Source organism: Sceloporus occidentalis, unplaced genomic scaffold, assembly GCF_023333645.1.
Source record: "Sceloporus occidentalis isolate IW3139 unplaced genomic scaffold, rSceOcc1.0.p SCAF_14, whole genome shotgun sequence".
NCBI classification, from domain to species: domain Eukaryota; kingdom Metazoa; phylum Chordata; class Lepidosauria; order Squamata; family Phrynosomatidae; genus Sceloporus; species Sceloporus occidentalis.
In genome coordinates, this window is record NW_028316994.1 from 2,948,260 (window position 1) to 2,960,375 (window position 12,116).

Sequence of the window (12,116 nt, forward strand, 5' to 3'; positions counted from 1 at the left end):
CAAGCATGATTTGGAGGGTATCCGTGGGGGTCTTTCTCCCCCCTGCCATGCCTAGATCAAATATAGATTTTTTAAAAAAAATTCATAGATAATTTGATTCATTGGTTTTGCAACTACTCGAATTTGCACACTTCAGAATCAATTCTTTTAAAAAGACCACTAAGAAACTAGTGTCTGGAAAAATTAGTTTTTGTGTGTTTGCCTCACTTTATCATAACAGGAATCGATCAAGTTATGACAGGAACCGGTTTCAAATGGGAACAACAGTCATTTAAACCGATCAGAAATTCACTTTATTTCATAGTGGGAACACACCCTAAGTGTGAAAAGGTCAGACATCCATAGTGGGGCCATTCTTATGTCAACCCTCCCAGCATTTCTTGAATATTAAATTGATATTAAGTATGAGGTGCAATCAGAGGCCTGGTCTTGTGGTATCATGAGCATGTATTTTTGGGGTTTAAAAGAGGGCTCCTCCAGTTATTTTTCTAAAGTAATTAATTCCTGTTACTTCTTATGGTAATTTTAAAGGTATATCATTGTTGTTTCTTGCGCCACAGATTTTGATATCCATGGGAGGTCTTGGGGCCCAACCCCAGCAGAGTGATTTCCTTGCTTAATACTGTTTTGTGATCTTTCATTACTTGTTTTAGAAATCATATTTGTTTTTCCAAAATTAATGAAAAGTAATGCAACTCTGTTGTTACCTTCTGTTACTTATTTGGCAAGCGGTGGGTGTCGGGGTGGGAATTAGAGAATGCTATAAAAGTCTTGTCAAAATGGATTCAAATGTCTTTGAAGATTAACTTTCAAAAGTAAGTGGAACATTTGATTTATGATATCAAGTAGCTTCATTCCCACACATTGTTTTTTTTAAATGTAACTTCTGTTTTTGTTCCACCAAAACATCACTCATTATGGATGACTACATTACTTCTGATATTATTTCACCATTCTGTCATGCTAGTTAAATTACTAAATAAAAATCAAAATATAAAAAAGTAGTCGGTTGCTGTAGTGTAACTGCAATCATGCAATTGCAGTCTCCAAAAAAGCTGTATAATCTCAAAAGACTGGTGGCTCCATCTGGTGGCTGCATCTGGAAGCACCTAGCAAGGGATTTCTCAACAGGGATGTAAAGAAATTATCTGCAAATTATCTTGTCCTGAATGCCCCGGAACATCTCAGCAAGAAAATGGTCAACTGAGATTTTTCAAACTTGTTGGCTTTTTTTTTTTTTGGGGGGGGGGATCATTTGCACAAGAAAATTTGTTTCCTACAAAATAAAACCCCACATTTTTACACACAATTTTATGTAAAATACACTGCTTTATGCACAAAAAGTTGATTTTTTTTGTCCAAACAAGGTTTTGCACAAAAGCAAGGGTTTTGTGTAAAAAAAAAATATCGTTTTTATAAACATGTTTGCAAAAAAGCTGCAAAGTGCAATCACTGACAAGGGCACTGCATCTTCTGTAATGCTGCCTAATGCAATGAAAACTTTTTTAAAGTTATCCCTGCATGCAAAAATGACATAAGCAAAGATTTGCATCCCTCAGGCTGAGCTGGGTTTGGAACTCGAAGCATTTTGGCTTCTGGCTTCCTCCTTCTGTTGTTTCGGTGCAGGAGCAAGAAGTCCTGACTGCCTGTCTCAGCACTGAAGCTGTGTTTCTTCCATCTCTACTTACCTCTATATTTTGTTTTTAAAAAATTCAAGCAGTACAAATTGTACAGAAGTCCTCAGTAACCTTCTTCCAAAGGAATCCAAACTTGGGTCAACACTGCACAGAAGTACTCTTTCAGTGAAATGCGCAGCAAGCCTCTTCTTCAGTGAAGAAAAACATCTACAAAATCATGTCTGCTTCTGAATCAAGTTCACAAGGAGCCAGCATTGTGTGGTGGTCTGAGCATTGGACTACGACTCTGGAGATCAGGATCCAAATCTTGGACAAGTCCCACTCTCTCATCCTCAGAGGATGGCAAAGGCAAGCCCCCCCCCCCCCCGAAAAAATGTGCCCAATAAAATCCCATGATAGGGTCACTTTATAGATAACCCACCCCAGGTTACTGATCAGGTATTTAAAAAGCAGATGGTTTGTAGCCTCAATAAGATTGCTAGATGAAATACAGAACATGGTTCCTGTACCTTTAACACTTGTGTAGAAGAGGGCATTTCAACAAGGGTTGTCTTCACACAAACAACACCTGCTAAAATTTTCTTTTCTGTAGAAACATTAAAGGTGGAGGAGTCCTTTCCTGGTAAAAGCTAGCCTTCAGCTTGAAAAGGAACTATAGGCCTGTTACAGACTGCCAAAATAAAGCTGCTTCGGGTCTCTTTGGAAGTATGCTATTTAAATGATGCATGCATCCTAAGAATCTGGAAGCTGCACCAAAAGCTGCACTCCTGTGCTTAGGAATGGAGTGTGGCTTTGGCATGACCTCCAGACTCTTGGGACCCATGCATCATTTAAATAGCATACCTCCAAAGAGACCTGAAGCAGCTTTATTTTGGCAGTCTGTAACAGGCCATAGAATTTAAAAAAAGTCTGCATCTTCTAAGATTGTAGTGAGTCTAAATTCTCACTTCCAAGAATTCCAGGCCTGTAAATACAGCATTCATCGTCTTAAAAATTTGACCAGCCTTACTGCTCACACCTTTCTTTTTTCTTTCTTTTTTATTATTAAACCCACACAACTATTATACAAGCAAGACGGTTAAAATAGCCCCACTGAGATTCTTTTGGAAGGTGCCGAATCTTTCACACTCAGGCAATAAAGCCCAACAGTTGTATTCTTTCGAACGCTTGCTGAGGCTCATCCAAACTGATACTGAAGTTGGGTGAAGCTAAGATGAGTCCAACAGTGTTTCGCTCAGGACCAACAGAAGAGGAAGGAGCAAGACAGTGGCACAATTTGTGTGTCTCCAGGAGGCTGCGTTCTGTGCCATAGTATTCTGAATCCAGTCCATGAAAGAGGAGGTGCGAGTGTAGACACCAGGTTGAATGGGGTTTCCACATCCAAACCCAAAGCTCACTACTCCAGCCAGGAACCACGTGTCATTCAGTTTGCAGGCCAAGGGTCCCCCAGAGTCACCCTGACAGAAGAAACAGAAAGGGACATCATGAAGGATGGGGCTAAGAGCAACAACTGAGTAAGAGGCAGTACAGACTGGAAGTTTGTGCTGCCCTGACTGCATCCTACGGCCAAACTAGGGCTGAGTGTCCACACGGCCTCAGCCCTAGTTCTGATGCGAGGACACCATCTTGACACACACGCATACAGGTGGCACGCACCATGATGACTTCACTCGTGTCATCCCTTCTAGGGGTGTGGCTGATGTGTCTCCAATCCAGCACTTCCAGAGGTGGTATAGAGCCGCCCCTAAATGGGCTTCGTGTACCGCCCATAAGTTGATTTTCGACTACAGCTTCCAAAATCCAACTGCTATGCTTAGTGGTGAGGGAATCTGGCAGCTGTGATCAAAAAAATCCCTTTCCCCACCATTACTAGACATCATGGATATATATCTTACACATACACACACACTCTTCTAAGTTTCTAGCACATTTTCATTTTTTGGATGCTGCTGTGTCAGGCCTTATTGCCTGGACCTGCAGTATCACTTGTTCCGGTTTCTGCAAAGCCACCACAACAGCCTTTTTTTAAAAAGTTACATGGTTTTTTAAAGTTACATGAAAATCTGCCCATTCACCAGCTGGCAGAAAGCACAGTCCTTTATACACTTACCTGGGCATCTGTACATCTATCAACTTACAGAAAATACTGCGCAATAGACACTGTGCTTGTTCAGTTGAACCAACCTGACTACCCTCACTTTGAATATACAGTATAAGCAGCCTCACTTCACTTGCCTCATAACTTTACATTTCTTATTTTCTGCAGCTTTGTAGTCTGTTCAAGCTTTTGTACTTGCAGTTCTGGATCTTGTCTTTGTGATCACACTACAGAGTGATGATGCTTTATTCCACATTAGCTGCAATGGCAACATCCTACAGAATTCTAGCATTTGCAGTGTACTGAAATGGGTATTTAGAATTCACAGCTCCCTCCCCATTCCAATTTGCAAGACTTTTTCTCCCATGGTAAAAACTTCCCATTTAACAGAAATTGCTCCCTCCCCAGTCTGATTTGCAAGACTTTTCTTTCCATGGAAGAAACTCCCTGGTTAACACCACTTGCTCCCTCCCCAGTTCAATTTGCAAGACTTTTCTTTCTTCCCATTTAACACCACTTGCTCCCTCACCAGTCTGATTTGCAAGGCTTTTCTTTCCATGGAAGAAACTTCCCATTTAACACCACTTGCTCCCTCCCCAGTCTGATTTGCAAGGCTTTTCTTTACCTGGAAAAAAACTACCTGTTTCATATTTTTCTTTACATAGAAAAAACTACCTGTTTCACACCACTTGCTTCTCTACCTGGTCCATTTTGCAAGCCTTCTTTTCCCATGACAAAAACTCCCCATTTAACACGAAGGATGGAAAGGGGGAAATACCACTTCCCTCCTTCCTTCTCCTTCTCTGGAACTCTTGCCACCACTTAACACTGATTCCCAGGTGCTGGAGGGGAGGTTTTAACATCGGATTGAGAAGGGAAACAAATTATTTCCCCCTTTCCATCCTTCGTTCTAGCCCCCTAAGTTTTACCCTCGACTAATCCACAGGTCATACCAAAATCCAGGATTTTGACCCTGAAACCTTCCCTCAACTTATACATGAGGTCAACTTGTACACAAGTATATACAGTACATTTACAATATTCAATTATAGTTGACCCCCTAGAAACTAGAAAGTATACATACTTGAAAAGAAATATTGGTTTAGCCACTGTTGAACACTAATTGATGGTGTTCCTGTAACTTCAAGTTCCTTCCCACCTCAATATTCCCTATTTTAGCTATAAAGGTGTGTGATCCTTACCTGACAAGTGTCCTTCTTGCCATCAGGGCTCGCAGCACAGATCATGTCTTCATAAATTAGGGTGTAGTTCTCTGGTAAAGGAAGTGGGCTTGTTTTATTCTGGAACCTTTTATTACACTCCTCAATATCGATGATTTCTATATCAACTTTCTGCAACGTTCGAGCTATAGGGCCTGGTTAAAAAAAAGGAAATACAGAGATGAGGCATAGATTCTGTTTCTCTCACCATGAATTGGTTATTTACCTTCTACTGGCTCCCCAAAGGCAGGAGAAGTAATGATGTTGAAGGCAGCAATTATCTCAGAGCTTGGAAACATAACCGTTTGGGACTCCCCAAGTCCCAGAATTAAGTGGCCAAGCTGACTAGGGGATTTCATAGAATCACAGAGCAGGAAGAGATCACAAGGACCATCCACACCAACTCCCTGTCATGCAGGAACACACAATCAAATAACTTCTGACAGATTGCCATCCAGTCTCTTTTTAAAAACCTCCAAAGAAGGAGACTCCACTCTCCAAGGCAGCATATTCCACTGTCAAACAGCTCTTACCATCAAGAAGTTCTTTCTAATGTTTAGATGGAATCTATTTTCCTGTAGTCTGAATTCATTGCTCTGCCAATGGATTTGAGGTTTGTAGTCCAAAAATTAACTTTTCCTAGCTCTGGATCATAGTTATTTGGTCTGAAGTACAAAGTTATCCAGCTTGAGGTTGCTGGATAAGTTTTGAAGCAAGCATCATTATCCAAAGATGTTCTTCAGTTCAGTACATCAAATGTAGAATCAATAGTTTATAGCCAATAAATATCCAGATTTCATAAATCCACAGGACATTGGCTGATCATAGATCTCTCACTCACAAAGGTGTCTAGCTTGAGGTCACTCACAAGTCTAGAGACCTGAATGGTACAATATTCCAAAAAAACATTTTTTAAGGTACAGTATTGCAAAAAACATACTTACAGGTAAAGACCCTATCCTCTCCTTCCCCATGCAGCAAAGAGGAATGCCCATTAATTGGAACAAGAAAACCATATACCCTTTTTAAAGTTAACCCCACCTTTGGGCTTCTTCTTTGTTTTGGTTTGATTTTGATAGGATTACATCCTGGATTTTTTCTTTTAAGCATAGCCTCTAGGTAAGAATAAAATTTTCGTTTTGTGATTGGAATTGTCTCTGGATGTTCTGTAAAAAAGGCAATTTTTTTTAAAAAAATGAAGAACTATAGCAACAGATGGAGCAACTAAGAGGAACATTTCCTCCACCTATTTTCCCACTTACACAAATCATTGGAATATAAGGCTATCAGGGGCTGCTAGTTGTGATGATTAATCAAAGTTGGGATAAGTTACTTTTTTAAGACTACAGCTTCTAGAATTCCTCAATCAGCAAAGATCATTGTGAGAGTTACCCCAAAATTATTTTTTCCAAACTCTGTTCTCTTTCTTCTGACAATTAAAGCCCTGAGAGCACAACACCCCCTCTGACACAGGGTGACATTATAAGCAGGGGGAGAACTGAGATATCAGCTCCCACCACGACCACCCTTAATGTACATGGACTGCAGGTCAGTCCTGAATCTGTGTGGGAAGATTGCTATCCTTGATCAAGGGGTTTCCCCTCCTCTCCATAACAGAGCAGCCCGGCAGTGTGTATACGAGCAAAGAAAGAACAACTTCATTGATAGGATTCCATTTCTCGAGAGGATTCCATTTCCATTCCATTTATTAGCTTGCAAGGTGACGTTACAGAATAAATTCACATGTACATTACTGAGATTCCCATGACTTCATTCAGTGTACATGTCTACTTGGTGTTAGGTTTGTACAATCAACAATAGAGCACTCAATTTATTTTCCCTTAGTCAGCCAGTGTTGCCCAAATGTAACTGTAAATGATACAATGAGCAGAGGGAACCATAGTTCCTCCTAGCAGCTTCCCAGCAGCTGCAACAAGGGTATCTGTAACATGCCAGGCTAGCCAAGGTCAGTTCCCTTCTGACCCCCACTATCAATATAGGTGAACTCTAGTTTGCTAGTGATCATTGACTTTGGGCATTGAAATGTGAAAATGTCTTAATTATAGAAAATCACACCTTGAGAGCATCTAGTCTGACTCCAACTAAAAGGAACTTGGAATCTTGGTTTAAACTCTTATATAAGTCATTGAAGTACTCATAGGGCCTCAGAATTCAGCTTACAACATCATCCAGCCTGGGAAGGAGTGATAAGGCAGGCCCAAGCCCATCAGGCCTAGCCTGAAGAAGAAAAGACCTCCCTCCATGCCATCTGTCATCATCTGGCCTGGGAGGGAGTGAAAAGGCAGGCCCATCTCTATCAGGGCTAGCCAGAGCAAGAAGAAGGGCCCTCCCTCCAGTCCATCTGCCTGGTCCAGGCCTCAGAGGGAGAGAAGAACCACTGGACTTGATCCCCTTCCCCACCACCATTCCCTTCTCCTTTTTATATTGTAAGCCTGAGGGCAGGGAACTGTCTGAATAACTATCTGTCTCTGAGAGCCTTTAGGACTGAAGAGTGGGGTATAAATACAGTAAATAAATAAAAGCCACTCACAAATTACGAAAACACATCCTTACCTTTGTTTACGAAGCTGCCCCAGCCAGTAGCAGAGCAACTCATCCCTGGAGAGAAAGGATCAGGGCTTGAAGAATTTGGAAGGCAGATTGGTAAAATTGTGCGGGAAAATTTAACTGGTTCACTGAGCTTCACCAGGGCAATGTCACCACTGAGAGCGTCTCCAGCATAATATGGATAGACTATGATTTGGCTGATGGAGGCTGAGATCATAGTGGGAGCCGGCTTGGGAAGTTCATATTCTCCCAGATTTACTTTGTACTGGGTTGGATCCAATGGCCTGGGGGAGACAAGGAAAAGGAAGCATCTAGTACACTGCCGGGGCCAGAGTTCAAATCCTTGGGCAAGCATGAAGTTTAGTAGGAAGCTTTTGAGAAAGAATTGGTGTTGCTTAAGGCATCAATGTGGCAACATGCACTTAGCATTTTATGTATCTAAGGATAACCATCAACATCATCATCACCACCATCTTGTTTTACAAGATGTCAACAGACAGACATTAATTCCATGATAGATGTACATCAGGTGTGGGCAACTGTGGGAGGCTAGGGAGCTGCATTAGCCTTTAAAGAGATCCTGAAAGGTCACACACCTCCATGCAATAAATGTACCTAAATGCCCTCCAGGGAAGGGGAACATTATGCCATGTTTTTAGCCCCCACCCCCCGGACCATTTTAGGCCCAGAAGAGGCCTTTTTAATAGCAATAGTGAGTACATTTCTATACCAATTATCAGTACACTTAAGCACTCCTTAAGTGGTTTACAATGTGTAAGCTAATTGTCCCCAACAAGTTGGGTATTCATTTTAGCGACCTTGGAAGGATGCAAGGCTGAGTCAACCCTGAGCCCCTGGCTGGTATTGAACTCATAACCTTGTGGTTTGTGAGTCAGTGGCTGCAGTATAGGCATTTAACCACTACTTCACCAGGGCTACCAACAACAACAGCAATAGGAAGTCTGTCCTAATAGCATAATGGAGCTTAAAACCATGATGAAAATCAACCCCATGCTCCCAGAGGGCATCATATGGATTTGAAGGTAAAACAACACTGCTGAAAAAATTACAAAAAAATAAAAATAAACCTGGGGCCACATAGACAGCCCTTGGGAGTGTTACTATGAATGAGCAGAAGCCTGGGTGGGTGGACTGAGTGAAGGTAGGGAAGGAGGAAATGTTATTTCATAGAATCATAGAATTGGAAGACACTACAAAGGACCATCCAGTCTAACTCCTTGAGATGTAGGAATACACCGTCAAAGCACTCTCAGCAGGTGCATATCCAACCTCTGTTTTAAAACCTCCAAAAAAAGCGATTCCAAACCTGCAAATTCACACTCCAAGCCAACATATTCTATGATCAAACAGCTCTTACCATCAGAAGGTTCTTTGTAATTTTTAGATGGGCCTCTTTTCCTATAGCTTGAATCCATTGCTTCACGTTCTAGTCTCTCAACCTCAATAAGACATTCCTTCAAATATTTAAGCATGGCTATTGTGTCACCCCTTAACCTAATCTTCCCCAGGCTAAATAAACCCAGCTACCTAAGCCGCTGCTCACAGGGCATGGGTCCAGCTTGTCAACATCATTCTTGAATTGTAGTGGCCAAGACTGGATACAGTGTTCAAGGTGAGGTCTGACCAAAGCAGAATACAAAGATATTGTTACTTCCCTTGACACCATACACACATTGATGGAGCCCAGAATTTCCTTGGCTTTCTTAGCTGCTACATCACATTGTTGACTCATGTTCAGCCTATGTTCCACCAAGACATCTAGATCCCTTTTGCATATGTACTGCAGTCATGCCAGGTGTCACACACCCTATATCTTTGTATTTCCTTTTTACTGCACACATTTATTATTATTAGATAGTTATAGCCACTTCCAAATAAGGACTTCAGCAATGTTACGCATTAGAATCATTTCGTTTTAGTGCTTAAATTCTTCTTTCCCTTGCTTCCCTTGCTGTTGACTCTATATCCTGGAAACAATAGCTATGTTTTACTGGCTGTAGCCATTTCAGCTCATTCCAGAATAATACAGACAGACTGTCAAGGTGAGATAAAATCCATTTTGGAAAATACTGCATTAATTAAAAGTGACCTGGGAAGTAGGAATGAGAAGTCCTTGCTAATATTGGGAGTTCCCAGGAAATGTTTTTGGATGAAGAAACTATAATGTGGACAGGCAAAATAAAATGGGTTTCTACAGGAACAAAATCTGGGACTGCTGAGATTTTCTTCCCATCTGGAGGGGGCACTATATTGCATTTCCTCTTTATGGTCTATTTCAGTGTTAGACTAAAATGTTCTTAATTAATTTTTATCAGAGTCTTAATTTTGTTGATTGGGTGAGCACACATTGCCTGGTCATGAGCAAAAGTCCCCAGGGCCATGGACTAGGAGAAAGGTTCTGCCTTGTAAAGTCAACACCTGAGTCTGAAACTTTTAACCCAAAAAATTCATGCCACATAACAGTACTGCAATCTACATTCCCTCCAAGGTCATCAAGGCAGCGTGCGCATTTACAACATGATCTTTTCTACTCACCCTTCAAAGCAATGAGCAGCTGTCACCACCCACTGGTTTGAAATCAAGCTGCCACCACAGGTATGTCCCCTGTTTTTCCTAATGCTAATTTGCCATGGCCATTCCCCTTGTTTGGCATTAGTGCCCCCAACAATCCGAGGAGAGGCCACTTGTGGGCGGCCACAGGCTGCAAAGGAAATGGAAGAAGTATTAGAAACATTAGATAAAGCAGAAGTAATGTTAGGGAACATTGATGCAGCTAATTCAAAGAAATTTGAACTACATATGTTTCACCCATATATATATTTTTCTTCATAGGACTACAGCCAAGGTTTTTGTGGGGTTTGTGCATGCACACATGCATATAGAAAAAAACAGCAGAATTGTACAATTTTTCTGTGGGACTTGGAAGAAACCCTAGAAAGAGATTGCAAGGGGAAGAAAGATGATCAGTTAGCATCAGTGATTGATGCACTTGTAAGATGGATAAGTAGATAGACCACAGTATTCATGTTCTATTTCAAAATGTCCCTAGACCAGTGGTTTCCAACTTTTTCTATGCCCCGCACTGCTAGGAAATGTTTGATTATTGTTTGCACCACTACAAAAGTTGTAAAATATCACATTTGAAGATGAAGAAGTCTAATTTCTAATTTTTGAACCACATCGGCAATACGGCAGATGAATTTAAAAAAAAGGTTTTTTTATTTTTTTTATTTTTTTTTAATAATCTTTATTGAATTTTAACATATAAAAAAAAGGAAAGTCAAGCTCTTTTCTAGTCAATATAGTCATGCATTGTTCCTTTACTCTTCTCTTTCCCTCCCCCCTCCCCCCTCCCCCCTTTATTGTTCTTTATGTTGCTGAACTCTTAGCTACAATTTTTAATTCCTCATAAAGTCAATCAAGTATTGACTCTTTATCTCTTGTTTATCCTTACTCTTCTGCTTAATTACTAAGACTATATTTCCCATACATCCTCTTTTCTCTTGTTTTTAACAAACCAAGTATTATCCCTTCACCTTTACTTAATACATTTTCTACATATTCACTATATATTTATCTATTTTTGCTTAATTATTTTTCTATCTCTTATCAGATTGGTATATTTGCAGCAGCCTTATCCAGGTGTCATTCCCTTCTTCATCCTCTTTCTCATTTAATGCCATTGTTAATTTGTCCATTTCCCATGCCTCTAGACTTTTCTCTAGCCAGGTCTCTATATCCGGCGTCTCTTTGCTTTTCCATTGCTTTGCTAATACTATCCTTGCTACCGTAATCAAATATAGTATGGTCTTCTTTTCTTTTCTTAATTCTTTATTTTCGATTATATTCAGCAGGCACATTTCTGGGAGTAATGGAAATTCTATTTGGGTTATTTTTATTAAAATCTTGTGCACTTTACTCCAAAAAATTTTTATTACGGGGCATGTCCACCACATATGATAGAAACTGCCTATACCTTTTTCACACTTCCAACACAATGCTTTATCCTTTTTATATATTTTTGCTATTCTGCTCGGGGTAAGATACCATCTATGTATCATTTTATAATAATTTTCTTTAATATCCATGCATAATGTAAACTTAAGATCTTTCCCCCATGCTTTTTCCCAGCTTTCTAATTGGATATTATGCCCTATATTTTGTGCCCATTTTACCATTCCCTGTTTTATATAATTTTGTTGTAATTCCAGCTTTAAAAAGTGTTTATAGAATTTTGCTATCTTTTTTCCTTTCCCATCTTCTAATATTATATCTAATTCTGTTTTTTTATCCGTTATGCCATATTGATTCACATCTATTCGGTATCTTTCCCTTAGCTGATAGTACAGAAACCACGGTATATTATAACCCTCCGCATATAAATTTTCCCTTGTTTTCATAATTGTTTTCCCTTCCTCCCATTTCAATAAATCTTTATACTTTAGCCAAGCCTTACCCTCTATTTTCCCTCTTTGAAAAAGTGCCTCATGTGGGGAGGTCCAATCTGGTAGTTGGCTGTAAATTTTTCCTTTATATATTTTCCATACCCTCCATAATGATCTTCTTATTATA

The 12,116-nt window shown here is 40.1% G+C and overlaps 1 protein-coding gene across 1 annotated transcript in view; it reads right to left on the bottom strand.

Moving 5' to 3' along the window:
- Nucleotides 1–2,692: 2,692 nt before the first annotated feature.
- Nucleotides 2,693–12,116, bottom strand: part of LOC149303551 (serine protease 27-like) — a 30,267-nt gene continuing 20,843 nt past the window's right edge. Inside the window, exons 4-7 of the mRNA XM_089480786.1 lie at nucleotides 10,080–10,245; nucleotides 7,530–7,807; nucleotides 4,938–5,110; nucleotides 2,693–3,094 (exon numbers count right to left, since the gene is read on the bottom strand). Coding sequence (XP_089336912.1) covers nucleotides 2,846–3,094; nucleotides 4,938–5,110; nucleotides 7,530–7,807; nucleotides 10,080–10,245 — 866 coding nt within the window. The 3' untranslated portion in view covers nucleotides 2,693–2,845. The remainder of the gene's footprint in view (nucleotides 3,095–4,937; nucleotides 5,111–7,529; nucleotides 7,808–10,079; nucleotides 10,246–12,116) is intronic.